The sequence below is a fragment of the Onychostruthus taczanowskii genome, unplaced genomic scaffold (assembly GCF_017590055.1).
Source record: "Onychostruthus taczanowskii isolate IOZ18803 unplaced genomic scaffold, ASM1759005v1 scaffold1, whole genome shotgun sequence".
Classification (NCBI taxonomy): Eukaryota; Metazoa; Chordata; class Aves; order Passeriformes; family Passeridae; genus Onychostruthus; species Onychostruthus taczanowskii.
The window spans coordinates 15,209,621-15,227,729 of NW_024496525.1; the positions used below are offsets into that span (position 1 = coordinate 15,209,621).

The 18,109-nt window shown below is 35.1% G+C and overlaps 1 protein-coding gene across 1 annotated transcript in view; it reads left to right on the forward strand.

Annotated features, from left to right (window-relative positions):
• Nucleotides 1–18,109, forward strand: part of NPAS3 (neuronal PAS domain protein 3) — a 589,216-nt gene that overhangs the window by 294,613 nt on the left and 276,494 nt on the right. Inside the window, exon 3 of the mRNA XM_041395897.1 lies at nucleotides 1,564–1,646. Coding sequence (XP_041251831.1) covers nucleotides 1,564–1,646 — 83 coding nt within the window. The remainder of the gene's footprint in view (nucleotides 1–1,563; nucleotides 1,647–18,109) is intronic.

Sequence of the window (18,109 nt, forward strand, 5' to 3'; positions counted from 1 at the left end):
CTGACAGCAGTCATGATCAGAATACTTTACAGTATCAGAAAATCTTTACAGTGCTATATATTTTTAGTCCCACAACTTAATATAATGTTTTTCTAAGAAACACAGTCTTGAGAAGTTTTTTTTTCAAGATGTTAGTGTCTATGTCCTTGAATAAGAGAAAAGAGGAGGACTTAGAAATACCAGTTCTACAGCAGTCTCCATTTGTAATTATGAGCTATTGCCTGAATCTATTAGCTATGAAGCCACCTGTTTGCTCAGTATAAATAGCTTAGAATTTCCTGCAAGGAAATTACATGAAACATCAATAAGAAATGATATTACATTTACAGGTCAATATGACTATCATTACTTGGCATTTATCTTTTCCTACTGATACGATGTTTGGCAGCCACTGTCATAGAAGACCTAGAAATTGTTGCTCTGTGTTTTGTTTCCATTCGTGTTAAATTGGCCTGTTCAGTAATGGCAGTCATTCATTCTGCTTGTTTTAACAGATCCTTGATATTTCATTTTTCTTATCATACACCGTAAATACAGCAATGTGTAAAGATGGCCTAGTGCTGTGATGGTTTCAGAGGCATTAGTCTCTCATCAGGATCTTGGGATGTAACTGCTTTTGTACACACCTTAGAAGGGTACAGAATGAACTTTGCCTCTTCTCTCTGCTGTGGATATGCCTGATTTTGTCACTAAGACAGAAAAGGGAGCTTCCTGCAACCCTGTGCCATCTTTTTTGTGCTCTGGCTTTCTCTGATCATGTGGAAAAGGTAGCCCAGGCCTGAGCAGAAGCCTCAGCTTACAGTAGATGGCTACATATGTTTATATGTTTAATTTCTGGCTTTGTGTTCCTGGCATACAGAGTTTAACAGAATATTAGTTTTGTGATTTCTCAGCCTTTTTTGTAGTCACTGGTGCCTTTGAAGCATAACTATCTATTAGTCACTCTAGTTTTAAACTACTTAATTTAGACACTGAAGTTTCAAGTACCTATTCCAGCAACTAACATGGATATCTGAGATACTAAAATACTTCTCTATACTGAGGAGAACTTTGATGTGGATACTAGATGTATTTCTAATGCTGGCTTTTTAATGTTGTCTTTATTTCATTTCAGTTTCAAATAGTTCAAACATGTTCAGATAAACCTCTCAGATGTTTAGTAGAGTAAACCTCCTAATTCATGAGTAACATTTTGTTCTCATCCCCGCATTTCAAAACATTTACAATATGTGTAGCCTCTTTTTCAATAGTATTTCTCACTAAATTCTGCACGCTTTCATTACTGTAAGCCTACAGGGATTTGAGATATATCTGAACAAACAAGTCATTTCCAGATTCATTGGATACTTAAATAGGTTTGTTTTTAAAAATATCTTTTTTTATCCTACAAATTGGAGTCTTAAATTACATATTAAATTACCAAACTAATATACTATGTAGAAGGCAAAATTTAAATTAACACCGGTGTATTAAGATGCAAAACATTTAAGGGGTTAATGTCAGTGATGAGGATGCATGAGAACTAAATGTGCAGACCTTGCAACATAACTGTTTTTTATTCAGTTATAGGTGCCCAGCGCAGGAGAAGTCCCAGTGCCCTTGCCATTGAAGTATTTGAATCACATTTGGGAAGTCATATATTGCAGGTAAAAAAATGGCTTTTCCAAGAAAAATCAAAATATCTATCTAGTCATATATCTGCCAATAATTTGAATAGTATTGTTGTCAGCACTTATATTGATGAGATTTTTTTTTGTGCTCATATATCTTCTATTCTGAAAGTCCCTAATTGGGAGACTGGTAATGAGAGGCAAGGCAAGTGTTATTTTAGCTGAATCACAATATTTTGTTGTTTAGAATTGTGCGGTAGGTGTTTGCTTACAGAGTGCCCTTGTGTGTTTGTGTGAGTGTGTGTACAAGCTAGTATTTTGTGTTGGTGATTTGTCTTATGTCATGTATCACTTTAGGGTTGGGGTTTTTTTCCCCACTTTTTTTTATAAGCACTGCTTTTCTCCATGATATCCCAGTTGTCACAATTATATATCACAAATTTGGAGCAATTTGCAGAGATTAAAAAATGAACAGAAGTATGCCTCTTAGGTGTCCGTAGCTGTGGGCTGAAAATTGGTCTGGTATTTGTCAAACTAGTTCATCACATGGCACAAGTCATCATACTCCAGGAAGACTCAACTGAAAAACAATGACCTCATGGAAATATTCTTGTGCATGATTTATTTTGCCAGGGTTACTACAGCCTTTCTTTGATTGAAGTGATCAAATGTGGAGTACAAGCAGTTAAGAAGAAAATGTGATGTGCTTTGAAGTAAGGCAAACCCAGCCCTATGGAAATAAAATCCACACAGTCTTTTCTAACTGTGGCACTGAATAACTGCTCTTATTTAGCAATGTACACAGCTTCTCAATGCAAATATATTGTCTGGTGTATTATCTTTTGAGAGGTACGAGAGAGGTAAATTAGGATATTATCATGAGAAATATTCCACTTAATTTGAAATGATTGAGAGCTATCTCTGTACTAACTCAGCTGTGGTATTCAAAAGCACTATAGATAATGTCAGAATTTTCACATCTTTATAAAGTAACTAAATGCAGAATAGCAACAAAGATAATTTTAGGAAAACATTAAATTAACTAGTAGAATTAATTTCTCTTTGGAGCAGGAATCATGAATGAAATTATTTGCTTAGTTGTGCACTCTTGGCAGAGGTCTAGGTCAAGTTTTTGATTCTGTAAGCAAATACTTTTATTGTAGTCATGGTGTCAGAGATCTGCACCGGTATCTAAGTACTGTGCTTGCATAGTAGGTAGGAACACTGCTATGTTGTCTCATACATAGAAAAAAATGAAGAACTAACAGTTTTATGATAGTTTATGTAATTTGTCAGTATGTTGAGTGTGTCAACATATCATATATCCTAAAGGTATGTTTTTTACAATATTATTTAAAACTCATATATAAATACAACCGCATTGAGACTGATTTATTTACACTTTTTAGGTATTAAGTATGACTCTTATAGATGAAAATGAAAAAAACCTAGGATGGCCACTTTGAAGACTACTTGATATTTAAGTTTTTCCCTTACTGTGTATTAAAACACATAGCAACTTTCATACTTGTTTAAACTAGATTCCACTTATGGACTGTTGGGATTTTTGGGTTTTCTTTTTGGGTTTTTTTTTTTTTAGGTTTTTTAAAATTTGTTTGTGATAAATTAAGGTGTTTTCAGGACATAACTTCATCATACTACTACTAAAAAAAACCCTGTATTGCACATGTATACTCAAAACTGAGGATTTTAAATCAAGATTACCATCAGCCTTGTATTGAATATCTGTTGAGGTGTGGCCTTTTCAAAGAAGATTATGCTTTTATCAAAGTACTCCCATGAATCTCCCAGTTGATAACAGGCAGTTCCACCCTGATATTTTTGAGACTCTTGATGATGGATAAAGGACAATATGAATTAACAGTGGTAACAGGTTTATCATGACATGTTAAGATTTTGTCTTATTTTAGCAGAGCAATTTACCCTTGGGAGAAAACCTGGGTCATCCATTCAAATGCACCTCTTCTAAACAGATCAGAATGAACTTCAAAGTACTGCCTTGTGGTCTAACAGGTAGAAATATAATCACCTGAAGACAAAATGTTTATTAAAACAATAATTGGACAGACTTTGTGGTGGAATACAGTTCTAACATGTTCTCACCTAGCCTGCTACTCACAGAAATTATTTTCAAATAAGTATCATGATAAGTATTGTTTGCAAGTGAAGTAAACAACCTTGTTTATACCTTGGGAATTTTGGTTCCAGAGTCTGCTATCTGAAGAATTTGAATTAATAGTTTGTGTAATCCCTTTTGCTATTAGTGTTTTGAAGACTCAGTTTAGTGTAAGCTCAGAAATTAAGGACCTCTCTAATCTTTTTAATATTTTGATACCTCAAAATTTATTGCTAGATATGCATAATACAGTAGATTTTTAAAAAGTGGACATAGTTTACTTAAAATGACATTACAAAAACAGAAATGGAGGTACATCTTGTGATATTTTTACATTTTGAGTCTACAAGTAGGTAGTGTCAGTCATATCTAGGTATACATTATATACATCAGTCGTGTCCATACATATTAAATCCATGTATTTACATATAATACTTAGTCATCATTGAATGAAGAATGCCTTCATCCATGACTTTTTTTCTATTATTAAGGAATCTAATGTTTAAATACTGCTTAATTGATGATTGATACTAAGGGTTTTCTCCCATATGCAGTTAAGTACAGAAAATAGAAAAGTAAAACTCTACCTGTCATAAGAATAAAAGTTAAAAAGTTATTGATTTTGGTCTGAGAGAGCATTTGTGCCCAGGGATCATACAGTTAATTTTGTTCCATTATGGGAGACTTCATCAACTCCAAAAAAATCAACACACTATTTATTACCTTTACATAAATTCAGAGATGAAAAATTGAATAAAAACCCTGATAAAAGCAAATTTAATACTGTTAAAGGGCTTCATTTGAATAAGGCTGGATGCATCTTTGCATTTGTCCTTTGTACAAATCTAGATATACAAAGAGGCTTATACTTTGCTTACATATGAAATCCGACACTCATGCACATCCTCATGGTGAGAATGGTGAGTCCCTGGCATAGGCTGCCCGGGGAATCTGTGGCTGCCCCATCCCTGGCAATGCTCAAGACCAGGTTGGGTGGGGTTCTGAGCAACCTGGGATAGTGGAAGGTTCCCTGCCCATGGCAGGGGATTTGGAACTAGGTGATCTTTAAGGACCCTTTTAGCCTGAATCAGTCTAAAATTGTATGTGTCTCTGTCAAAAAATCTCCAAGCCACAGCTGATTGCTGTATATCATGCTGAGGAGATTCCCAGTGGTAGCTTTGATGCCAAAGGCACTATCCACTCTGTGCTTGTGGAAGAAAAGACACCACAAGAGATGACTGCTCAAGCACTATTACATCAGAATCTTTATGTCAGTGTAATGTCTTTTAAATGTTTTCCAAGTAAAATCACCTGAATTATGAATAGTAGAGTGGATGTAATGGAGGAGAAAAGTAGATAATGGCAACATGTTAATTAATTTTTGACAAGATTTTTGATTTGCCAAATTATAGGCTTTGTTTTTCTTGTCTTGTACATTATTTTTCTTCTGAAAAGTGTTATAACAAGAATAGATATCTTCTGGTTTATATTTCTGTGTATATATCTGTCTGTCAACTAAATCCAGAAAAATAATTATTTTTGGTACCTACTATTAAAAATTTGGCTTAAATTGGTTGTAAAATTTAGTAAGATTTTAATCAATTTTTCAGGATCTCTGGATTTTTTTTTCTGTAACTTCATTGCTATTAAGAAGGTGTGAAAGGGGGTCAGTAACCCCATAGTCTTCTTATAATCAGGAATGATCAGGAAATGTAGAACTAAATATAGAGAAAAGAGAAAGTTAGTGAATATATTTGCATATGCAAATTAGCTTAATTGATACTGCTTGCCTCTACAGGGATTTTTCATTACAAACTGGAGTGCTACATTGTTCAGCTCATATTGAGTAATTTAGTAACTAATGAGACCAGTTTGCACTAATTTGCATATGATAAATGAGCTTAATTGCAGTAAATAACTTGGAGGCATAATTACTTAATTTTCCTGTGTTGCATGGCTTTTAAGTTCACGTATGAACAACTCAAGATAATTTTGCATATTTAAATTAGTTGCTTTTAAAATTCTTGAACAAAAAAGAACACACCTTGCAATGTGAACCGTAAAACAATTATAAGTATAATGTACAATATTTTCAAAAAAATTTAATATTTTGAAAATATATGTTTCTTTCTTTAAAACCATCAGTGCCTTTTTAAAAACTAAATATTTTGAATTAATCACAATGAAGTAGCTTTAAAGTCAGGGTAGGATGGAAAGATGGTACGAGTAAAAATAAAAAGTGTGTATCTGAACTGTAGTGAGCAGTACGCATTTTGTATTTCTGCATACAAGAGTGATAACTTTCATAATTGCATTCTTTGCTTCAGTAGTGCCTATTCAACTGTTAAGAAACCAACACTTTCATATAGCATTATGTACATATTACATACACAGTAACTTGGACACTAGTTGTTTTAGATCATCTATACTGTGCTACCTCATTTTGTGTGAAGAAATCCTTATACTGGACAGATACTGAAGTGTCAGTGCAACAAAAATTGTATCCTTTGCTTCATTTTGTGGACATGTTCAATTGTGAGCACTGACAACTCTTATGATGTAGATTTGTACAATGAGTTTCAAAACATACAAACAAAAACAAAGAAACAAAACAATCCAAAATCAAACTAATTGGAAGACCACAGTCAATTTCTGCCATGTCCCTAAAGTTATTGCACATTAGATAACTTTGATACATTTGATAGAATTGAACTACTGAACTAGACAGAGAAAAAAGCCAACTACCAATCTCATTTATTCCTATAGCAAGATCTGTTCTGCACCCATGGATGACAAGTGGATGACAATTACAAGTGGATGACAATTACTGAATTCTCCTCTGTCCATAAAAGTCCCCCACCTACCTAGAAGCTGGAAGACTTTTTGAATCTTGGAAATTTTATGAGACTTGCATTTCCCGTTTACTTTGTGCTGTACCTTTCTCTCCCATTAAGTATTCTGTGGTGAACAAAGGTCTTTTGCAAGGCAATTGCAGTATCAGATTCAATGAGAGAAGAAAAATCAGGTTCCCTTTAAGTTCTGAGGAAAAGCAATGTCAGTGAAAACAATCCGACCCTATAGGTTGTATTCTTCTTTGAGTAAAAAGTCACAAACTACAACTGCTTAGCTTTAATGAAGTGGTTAACAATATACAGAGGATAGCTGTAGTGGATGTCCAATTGTGTCCAAGATGACCCAACAAAGTCACCTGAAATATGCACAAGACCTTTAAGCCCTTGTTTTACTTCCTTGAAACCTCTGTATCACCACAGCCTTGATCGTGGAATGGCATCCCAGAATGGGGGCAGAATTTGAGATACTTGGAAGCTAGAAATTGCTCAAATGCTGCAATTTGGCTTTACCCCATGCAGTAGTCCCAGACTTTCCATGCATGAAAGGCAGTCTTGGTTCACATGCTTTTTCACTCCACTGGAAGCCTCTGATGGTGGATGGAACTTCATGGAAGATTTAATTGTCTCTACGTTCATCAGTAGAGAAGACATGGGCTACTAAACTGCTCATGTTATTTTAACTTTTCTTCATTTCAAGTCAACAGATAAGTAAACCACCCTCATCCTATGGGTGTAAGAAGCATAATGTATTGCTAGTATTGTGAAAAATTGAATAGTGCCCTCTCAACCTAATAGTTTGACAGTCTTTTTCTGTCTATTTTCAGTAATGTATTCAACACTGTAATAACAAGACTAACATGAAACTGTAACAATATAATCTGTTTGTCAATTTAATATACTACTGTGCTTCAGAGATGGGCCCTTATTAGCTGTGAGGTAAATGTGCAAATGAATACAATTTCTGTGGTTTCTAGTGAATCATTCCAGGTGATGCCAGTACCATACAGAGTAGCTGAGTCATTGGTTTGTTTTCTGGAGTACGTCAGATGAGCTTAAATTTCCCAGCAAAGAGTAAAATTAATGTTTATTCACTCCAAGTGAGCACTCTAACAATCTGCTTGTTGCAGGTAGCTAGTACCCAATCCACCTGTGCTCCTAAACTGAAGTAAAGTAATGCTGTATCTACAATTGTGCTCAAGGGGCTGATCCCATTCAACTCTTCAAGCTGTGTAATAGCTGCAAATAACAGATTGAACAATATTTGTGATACTCTCAGAAGTACTCAGGGTCACAGGAATGATCAACTGAATGCAAACAAAGATTGTTAATATCTCAGTAGTTACAAAATCAAAGGTTTTTTCCCATCTTCAGCCAGAAAAATTGGAAGTTGCTATCAGGAAAATGTTTTCACATACTCCTCAAGTTAATGCTGTTTTATCATCCAGTTTGTAATTCAATGTTATCAAACACAGAAGGTGCAGAATGAAATACCAAATTTAAAGGGAACTTTCATACCATTTCTCTGTTGTCCAAATGGGTCTTGTTCTCCATTTCTGCCACTATTTTTGTAGAATTGTAGATATACTTTTTGGAACAATGGTGATCTATCAAGCTTTCTAGACTAAAAGTGGAAAGAATTCACTCTACAGTTTTTCTACAGTATTTAATAATGTTTGGAAGATGTTGCTATTAATCCATAATTACTAGATTAGAAGATACAGAGACAATGACACAATTCATTTTTGAAAAAAATCATTTTGCTGGAGACTATGTGAGTAAAGTTCTCCATACATTATAAATATGTGTGTTGAGCATGCAACCAATTTAGATTGGGCAAAATTTGTGAAAATATCTATTTAAGGCAAATTAGAGAACAGTAAAGAGAGCAAGTTATTTACATTTTTTGCAGTAGTGAGCATTTGTGGATGGTACAAGAGTTGCACACTATTAGTAATGTAATGGAGAACAGAACTTTCTCCTGAAGGAAAAAAATACCCAATACTTTGCCTTGGAAGCCCATTGTTAGTTAAGTATTAAAATCAGCCAAGCAGTATGAATAATCGTAAGTGAATGAGATACAAAGTTCTAAATTTTTTCTTTCCCCACAAATGTTGTGTAAAACTTTGTAGTGTTTTAATTAGATAGAGGCAATAAAAAAAAAAAAAAAAAAAAAAAAAAAAAAAAAAAGGTTGACTGGCTAGGCTATAGCTGAGTGGAAGTCTCATTTCTTCCAATATTTGAATTATTATAGGGAGTCCTATCTGACAAGAAAATTTAAAAAGTGGGAAAAGAGACAGGAAAGTGTCGGAGTGCTATAAAATATTAGGGAGAAGATTTCTCTTCTCATTTACTATTTTCAGTAATTCTGAATATTACATAATGAGGTTCTCTCTGTATAACACTAGTCAACACAGAAATGGTGACACAAGACTAAAGGTGAGGAAACAGCAGATGGTAGTACTGATGGAGGATTTTTCCAGGCTGTAAAAGGTGTCAGGAGAAAAGACTTCTACTGGCTTGGAAATTTGAGAAGGGCAATTGCTAATGATGATGTCAGTGGTACTCTTTCTGAGAATGAAGAAGACTGTTCAGCTTCTTGTCTGCATTGGGTTAAAGGGGTAGACTACTAACTGACATCTGTTAGCATGTGTCAGAGGCAGACGAAAAGAGGAAAATGTGAAAAGGCTGACAAAACTAAGGGTGTGTTGGAGAGCACAGATCTGTTCTGTCTGAAAGTAAAAAATTTTGGGATGAAGTAGAGGTTAAGTTATGCATCAGTAGCCAAAAATAAAGTGGAAATTAATTAGATTAATTAAGAGGAAATAGTTGTTGCAGATCAAACCACTCAGCAAAGCGATGCTAAACTTTATATTTGCAAAAAGCAGTGCATAAATGCAATGAGACAGAACAAGTACAGAGGAAGTCAGAACTGAAGGTTTGTAGATTATATAGAAGTTCTGGAGGGAGTGACTTCTATAGGACATCTATTGAGTCTACTTTGTGTACTTAAATTTTGAATCTAAACCTCCTAATTTTGAAGTACAACCTATAGTTACAAGTTTTCTTCCTGACATTAAGTGGCATCCAGAGAGCTTGGGTACAAAACCAAAGGGAGCACCAAATGCTCTTAACAAAATGCAGTTCAGAAACTCAACAAAGGGGAAGAAAAGACATTTATTTAATCTACATCTCTATCCAAAATCAAAAGCATTTAGTATGCAACCATGTTTTCTCTAGAATAGTTGGTGATTATACAGCTCAATTTAGTAATCCAAAAACAGAGATATAACAGTAAGAAATGGGATGCTATAGTGCCTTAGTATAAAATGAGCAATGATGGATTTATGAAGTAAGAGATTGTATATATCCTGATGAAAATATAACTTTCTAGAAAAGATACAATACTAAGTGGACAGGACCAAAGAATATTACATTAGGAACAAAATCTTAAGAAAAAAAATCCAAGGGAGGAGAATAACAGCATACTAAATGCTGTGTTGGGGAAAGATAGGCACAAAATCTACTTGGAAGCAGTAATTTGGGGTGACGTGAAATGTGTGTTTATTGTGTTCAAACACCACACCCAAACACAGTTTAAAGGCAGGAAGTCAGTGTAAATGCTGAAATGTTCTGAAAAGAGTCATAGGACTCCGGTAAGAAAAATCTTGCTTTGCAGTATGCCTTTCCAGCAATGAGGCATCTCCAGTAGCAACTTTCCCTTTATGATTTGAGGAGAATACTATTTCATCTTTCTTCTTCTTTCTGTAGATTTCTACACAATCTACCTACGAATCTGTTCATGCTTGATCAGCAATTACTCCTCAAGCACTTTGTAGATTGACAGTCTTCTCAGATCATACTTTTGTCATAAAAGGGCAAACTCTTATACTTGATGTTAATTTATTTGGAAATTTAGAAATCTAATTGTGCATTTTGTACTAGTTTAAGTGATTCAAGGTAAAGATAAGTATTTGAAGCTGAAAGAAGACAGAAAAAGGTCTCTTAGAAATTTTAATGTTTTGGGTCTCTATTCACTGTTGGATACTCTTTTGCACTTTAAACATGTGTAAATGCCACTGCATGCTATGATATGGCTCTGGTGTTACACCAGTTTAAATTATAACAGAGGTTAACTTGATACATTGCATGATTCTAAAAAGGGCTAGGAACAAAGGCCAGATCAGAATCTGAAAAGGTTAAAGGAGTTGCACAGACAGCACTGTTACAAAGGACATCTCAGGTCCATTAGCTGGAACACATAGCAAGAGAGTTTCCTGGGTTCAGGAGACTCAAAAGGTGCTAATTTGCATACTCCAATTTGTCCCAGTCATAGCAAATGCATCAGATTGACTCCATAAAGGCAGGGCTTTCAATCTGGACTTATGGCAAAGGTACAGCATCCGAGCACTTGCTGCCCAAGGGGTTGTATGCTAAAAGGAGTCTGGGGAGGTGTGGGAAACAGCAAATTGTTTTGCAATTGGAGCTTGGAGCAGTACACTTAAACCTGCATTTCATATGGCAGCTATATATATAGAATCGTGCAGTTTCATTTAATAAAAAAATATTTGATCTGAGCAGGACATGTACGCATACAGTGATGTGTCATTTAATTCCTGAGAAACTATTTGAAGAAAATGACATATCTCAGCCCTGCTTGCTGACCATTTTGTTGTCACCTGCTGAGTGTTGTCATTTCCATAGCCAGTGGGCTGTATTGAATCAAACAGAGGGAATAGGTCATTAAAAGAAATGGAGGAGTTTCTGCAGCCTGTAGAAGCTGAAGGAGGATTTTTTTTCTTCAGGTACATCAACAGAACTCTAATGGAGTCTTCATTCAACTATGATTTGGGGTTTTGCCTTATATTTCTCAGAAGTAAGGTGGCTTGAAAAGTATAGACAGCATAAACTAATGTGTGGGTTCACCAGGAAGAATTATATGATGTTTGTAGAGATGTAGATGAGGGCAGTGAGTGTCCTTGTTTCAGAAATTTTTTTTCTTTTTTTTTCAATCACAGCATTTATCAAGAAAGGAAAAGAGTGTTGATTTTATATAAATAAATAAAAATGGGGAAAAGTATATTTCATGGTCATGCTGAGCAAGTTAACTGATATTTTTCTTCACTTTTTTGGAAACATCGATGACAGTTTCAAAGATTTCAAATATTTTTCATTTCAGGTCTTACAACAAATAAAACACTAGAGATGGGCTTTAAACAACATTCATACTCCTCTGCAAGGGATGTGAAGTGCAGCACTCTGTGCCCTTTTTTTTACCTGAGAGCTGGGAAAGGGTAGGGTTTTAGTGTGCATAGAGAAAACCCTTAAATGGATCATGGACAGCTGATTCATGTGAATGCTATTGTTTAAGTCTGCTTTTAACTCTGAGTAATTTCATCATATCAGGTATCTGCTAGTCACTTTTTGTTTGTTTGTTTGTTTCCAACTGTGAGGCCTAAATAAATACAGAATTACATATTGACATGGAACCTATGTGTTCAAACTTCCTCAGTGCAATAAAACTGGAAGATTTAGTTCTGTTTTTCCTGGATTTACTTGGAATGTGCAACCACCTTTACAGACTTTTAAGTTCATAACATTTAAGGGAATACAAATATTGTTGAAATAAATGAGTCAGGCTTGTAGAGCATACTGTCTGTTCTGCAGTATATTATCTCAAAAGTTGATTAAATGGTTGTTTCTATTAGTTGCTGCTAAAATGTCATTGTATTAGAATTTCTACCTCTACAGAAATTATAAAAAGGACTATGGGAAAAAAGATAACATTTCCACAAGAGAAGTAGTTATGTGTAATTACATGGTATCACATTTAGGCATACACACACACAGGTAATAAGGTCACAAAAGCTGCAAATTGGGGCTGGACTCTCTTCATTAATTATGCACAGCACTTAGCCAATGAATTTTCTCCTTTTATATTTCTTCCATTTTAAGGCGATTCCTATTTAGATATGTACCATTTTAGATTACTGTACAACTATACCTCTTTGATAGAGTCTCACAGAATTCAGGTTTGATTTAATGCATTGTAAATTGTATCCTACATATTTATTATAGCTAGGGATTTAAAGTGTGTATCATTGCCTTGCTTTGCACTTTGTATTTGTTATTCTGTTCTTCCCTTCCCTTGTATCTTCTGCTCAACATGAAAATTTTAATGGCTATGATTTCATTCTTTTGAGTTTTTTAGCACAGAGGTGGTGGATTAGCTACCTTTAATGTACACTTTAAGAAGAAATAAAAATTTGTGATGAGTGTATGTCTGTGTCTAGAGTTCAGAAGTCCTCCTCACAATGCAAGAGAGTCCTACAGTAGAGAATAGTTGTTATAGAGGACACCTTAGCTGTAGAAGCTTTCTCCTAGCCAATTGATAGAGCCGCTTGGCTTTTTGATCTTCCATAAATAACATCAGGAAAAGATTTGAAGGGACGAACTGATGCCTAGAGAGGCTACCCGGAAGAGAGGCTGGGCAGGGTTAAAGGAATAAAGTAGGCATTTACTAGAAAGGCCTTCAAAGGACATACCTTGGACAGTACAAGAGCCCGGCCGTGGCTCTACCCAGGATGGATGACCAGTCACGAGTTTTCACACTTTTATAAGTTTTGGTTCATTTAAATATTGGGGTTAAATATCCAGTTACAGCTTCAGGTTATGAAGTCCCATCTCACAGATTGCTCTCCTCAATTTGCCATTGTTTACACTTTTTGGACCTGAAGCTGCAACGGTGTCTTTGGTTCTCAGGCTGGAAAAGGATTGTTTTGTCCAACTAAACTGTGAAGAGAATTTGCTGACACTTTATATGAAGTTCAGAGTTACACACTAAGGCAGTATAGAATCTGAAAAATATGAAAGCTAAAACTTAATGCATCGCTGGCTGACTACCAGTATGGGACTGGTTGTCAGCTTTCTTCAGGCTAATATCAAATGCTTCTTAGTCCACAGCATTAAAAAAGTGTTAGTTTTGTTGAAAATTAATTAAACAAAGTTAGTGTTTTAGTGTAGCCCTGATATGCAAGACATGTAGTACAGAATCTGAAATTTCCTCTGTACAGTCTCAAAGAAGGTCATTTACAGGTAAGATTTAAATTGAAAGTCTAGACTTGATGTCTCAGTATTCAAAGCAACCAAAATCAGACATTAAAAAAATATTTCTTTTAGAGTTTAGAATTTTGAGGCTTAATTATGGATAGTATATGGTCAGCACGCAATTCTGGAAATAAGAGTAAACCCTCTGTTAATTCTGAGAAAATGTTTGGGACTTGAAAAAAAGTATCATTGAAAGACTGTCTCCTGCTAAACTTGCTGTCTCTTTTTTTGTTCTCTCTCTCAAATAATTTTTACATTTACAAGTCTGAAACAGTAATGATCAAGGCAGTGGTTTTTCATCCTTTACAAGTTATGTAGTCAAGCAGAATCAAATGCTTAATATGATCATCCCTTTGAAGAAAAAATATTAGATATCTTAAGCAAAAACTATTTATCAGAATGTATATAAGAAGGTATGAAACAGTTCAAATTTTCAGGGATATAATGTTGAATTAGCATATGAAAGCAAGAAAAAATACTTGGTTTTGTTTATTATAAACCCAAGCTTAACATCCTCAAAATGAAAAACAGTTTTTCATTTAATTTCTTGTAGTTACTAATTGTTATGTTTTGCAGCTGGCACAAAAATAACTTAGAGTATTTTAGTTCAACATGTAGTTATAGGCTCCTAAAGCTGTGCCTGTGAAAGATTGAACCCATATGTCAGCTGGCTAGCAGGAGATAATACACCTTCCTGTGGAAAGGCCTGCTGTTGTCACTGGCATTGCATTGTGACCATTGTAGGGCTTCTTATTTGTGTTTACTTAAGATTCCACACATTTGCATTTTAGCCTGCATTTTAGGCCACAAAAGGCTGGGCATACACTGTAGAAGAGGAAGGGGGTTGCTGCATGTCTGTTCAATGCACATTTAGGCTACTGGCTTTGCACTGCCCCCCACACTTCCAGTGTTTGCCAAGGCCAATTAGCAGCATTTGGCTTTCATTCTACAAAAGTTCCCCCAACTCCCAGATAGATTATTCCTGATGAGGGTATAAATTATCTGCATGTAGGAGGCTTGGCATGAAGTGATTGTAGCTGCTATTGCTGGATATAGGAGTGCATATACCATTAAACCTTGTTCTAGAATGAGATTCAGTGACCTCCCTCATGGATAGGCTCTAGTTTTGATAGACTCCAGATTTAAACAGAAAGTAGCCTTTCTTATTTCTTTCCTGAGGAAATGGTTGGTATTTATTAATTTGTGGATATTATCAATGTTTGTTCACAGGTACTTAGGTCTATACTTTTCATTCTGAATGTATTAAAAGTCTCTTTTTCAGAGCAACTAAGGAACAGTAGCATGAGCAGAGCACAGAATTTTACTTAAAGAGCATTTTATTTCTTTTTGTTTCAAGAACGTGCCTGCCAGGGTGACCCATGCACATACCTAAGTACGTGTCAATAGTATTTTGTAAAATTGTTACATAGGTTTTGTTTGTTGTTTTAATTATTTTTACTATTACAGAGCATTTTAATGATGTGAGTTTTCCTCTTCTTAAAAATGTCTTTCTGGTCATTCAAATCTTACACTTGCAATTCCAGGCAATATCTAGCAATAAAAAATTGTTTAGGATTAAAAATTAATGGATGGTATCAGCATAACTTCCTAGCCACTAGACAGGAAATGAACATTTACACATTCTATAGATTCGCTGCACCTGCAAGATTTAATCAACTATGCTGAAATCACCAGGAACAGTAGAAATACTGGAATTAGATGTGTGGTAGCCTATCAAAGCATTAAGGGATGCATACTATGCTCAGATAGTACTCCTTAACAGAGAGGAGCCACTGAGTAATCCGCAAAAGATGACTACAGGGCAGCAGCAGACTGGCCCACAGCAGACAAACAGTCAGGTTTATCAGCACAGCCAGAAGAAGAGCCAGAAAAGGAAAGCTGGCATCCAGATGCCAGTGATACAGGCATCCTACCCAGACTTGGGCATATGGGTCCTGCATCTGTCAGTGTTACACCAGCAAGTTGGCTCCCAACCTGGAGCAGGTTCTCTGTTCCCCATGAGTTACAAATCCCAGCCAGCACAGCCACTGAATCGATAAGCCTAGTCTTCTGAAGCAATGCTTTTATGTTTGAAAGGCCAATTTAGGTCGAAAGAGGTCTCCTGTGAGACTGTATGAGGGCTCTTCCCATTCATGGCAAGATTGTGATACATAAGGCTTTCTGTTTATGCAGGCATGTAAAAAGCAGCAGCACAGTGAGGAAATAAGAGTATATTTTAAATGCTAAAAGAAAAAGAATGTATCTAAAAAGACTGAACTTAGAGGTGTTTGGTTTTTTTCCTGTGTGGAGAAGCAACTTTGTTAGTATTTACCTGCTCATTCTCCTGGGAGAATTGGTGTGGGTTCCTGAGTCAGCCTTGATTTTCAGAAACCCTTAAATAACCTCTTTAACAAAGTTCTCTTCTCTTCATAGAGTTTCATAAACTCTATGAAGGCTAAATCCATTCATGACACACTGAGCAATCTCAGAGAGTGAGAAAATCCTGTAACAGAGATAAGGGCTTCTGCCTCCCCTCTCCCTGAGTATTTTCTTATTTTCTCCTTTAGCAATTCAGTTATAGCAATAATAATAATAAAAATAATAATAATGAAGATTTATTTATCCCATACTGCTTTTCACTTGTTTAAGCTAGTGGGAGGTCTGTCTTCCTATGAGTTTGAAATAAGAGAATGAACACTTTACACCAAGAAGCATCAAGGACACTCTAGGACTAAGAAACTTAGCATTGGACTCCTTTCCATGATGAAGCTGTCAAAGAACTTGGAAACTACACCTAAACCATCCTCTGTAATTGCCTGTAATCTCCTTCAGGGGAGGATGTATACAGGATTTGAACATTACTTCCTTGCGTGACACAGATCCTTACACTAAATTCACTGTAAGCATTATGTGGTCGAGATGCCAGAGATGAATTTACCCTTGAATAGTGTAGATAGATATTTCTTCACCAAGAGAGAGGAGTAGGCTGTGAACATGGACACCTGCTGTTTTTATCAGTTCTCCTGCACAGCTTTGCTGGTATATTTTTATTTTGAAAACATCTGATCAGGTCTTTCTGATACAGAATTCAAATGGCATATAGGGATTCTTGTGAGCTGATCTTCTAAGTGTAGAGGGCTGTAGAAGTCTCCTGTGTTCTAAAAAGAGAATGGTACTGCAAGGATTGCTGACACTGAAACATGTACCTCATAGTTCTTTAAATAAAAAGTTGTTGTCCTTTAAAATAAGTTGCCAATAATTCTTAATTCATCAAGCTAGTGTATAAAAATGTTAGTCATTTGAAACTAGTATGGCCTTATGCTTCTACCTTGGGGATTTCATTGTGCTTTAGCAATTAAGTACTTTTCTTTTACAATGCTATCAAGAAAATCAACAAGAATACTTCTCTAAACTATGTGACTTTATGAAGTGTGTTTTCTGTTATAACCAGTGCCAATACTGATTGGCAGAAGAAAAATGTTGGGCTTGTATTAAAGGGGAAATGTTTCAAAATTTAAAAAAATCAGAAATATAAGAGAGAAGGCACAATTCCCTTTTTTATTGTGTCAACCCACTAGTTATCTTTTTATTAACTTCTCTTGAGCTAAAAAAGACATTTAATTAAAAAAGAAAAAAAAAACCTAGGTTGCTTTGTTTATACAATTGACTTTCTTTTTATGTAATTTTGTCATTACTATGTGTCATACTTTGAATATTAGTTATTTGATTGTCCTGCTGTGATTTGTGATGTACAGTTTTAGAGATGTTGAAGGTGTCTGTCACCATCATCTTTCTTATAAAACATTTTATTCATTACATAAGAAATAACACTTTTATATTAGGGGGAAAAAGGTAAATAAACCCATAGAGTTGATTTCCTCGAAAAATCCCTAGTTGGAAAGAATTGAGATGTTTAAGAAAGGGTCTCTGTTGCTATTTGTTGGTTGTGCTGAAGAACAAGCCTAGATGCATTCCTATTTGAAATTTAAAAATTATACAATGACTGCAATGACGTTTTAATAGATTTTACTTAAGTGGTTCATATGCGTATAACTGAAATTTTACTCTGAAAGAAGCAACATTTTGTCAGTTGCATGAGTAAAAAGGTAGAAATTCAGAGCATATTTTGAGGCAGACCTTTTCAGGATACAGCACTGCTTGAATATATGAGAATGCATTTCCATGTTAGGCTTTGTTAGGCTTAAACTCCAGAAGTGTTTTTTTTTTGTTTTTTTTGGTTTTGTTTGTTTGTTTGTTTGTTTGGTTTTTTTTGTTTTTTTTTTTTTTGTTTTGTTTTGTTTTGTGGTTTTTTTTTTTTTGTAATTAATGAAAAAAGTTCTCAAATAGAAAAATTGAACCCCTCAGCATAACCTTTGAGTCTTACAAGCTTAATTATTTTTGAAAAG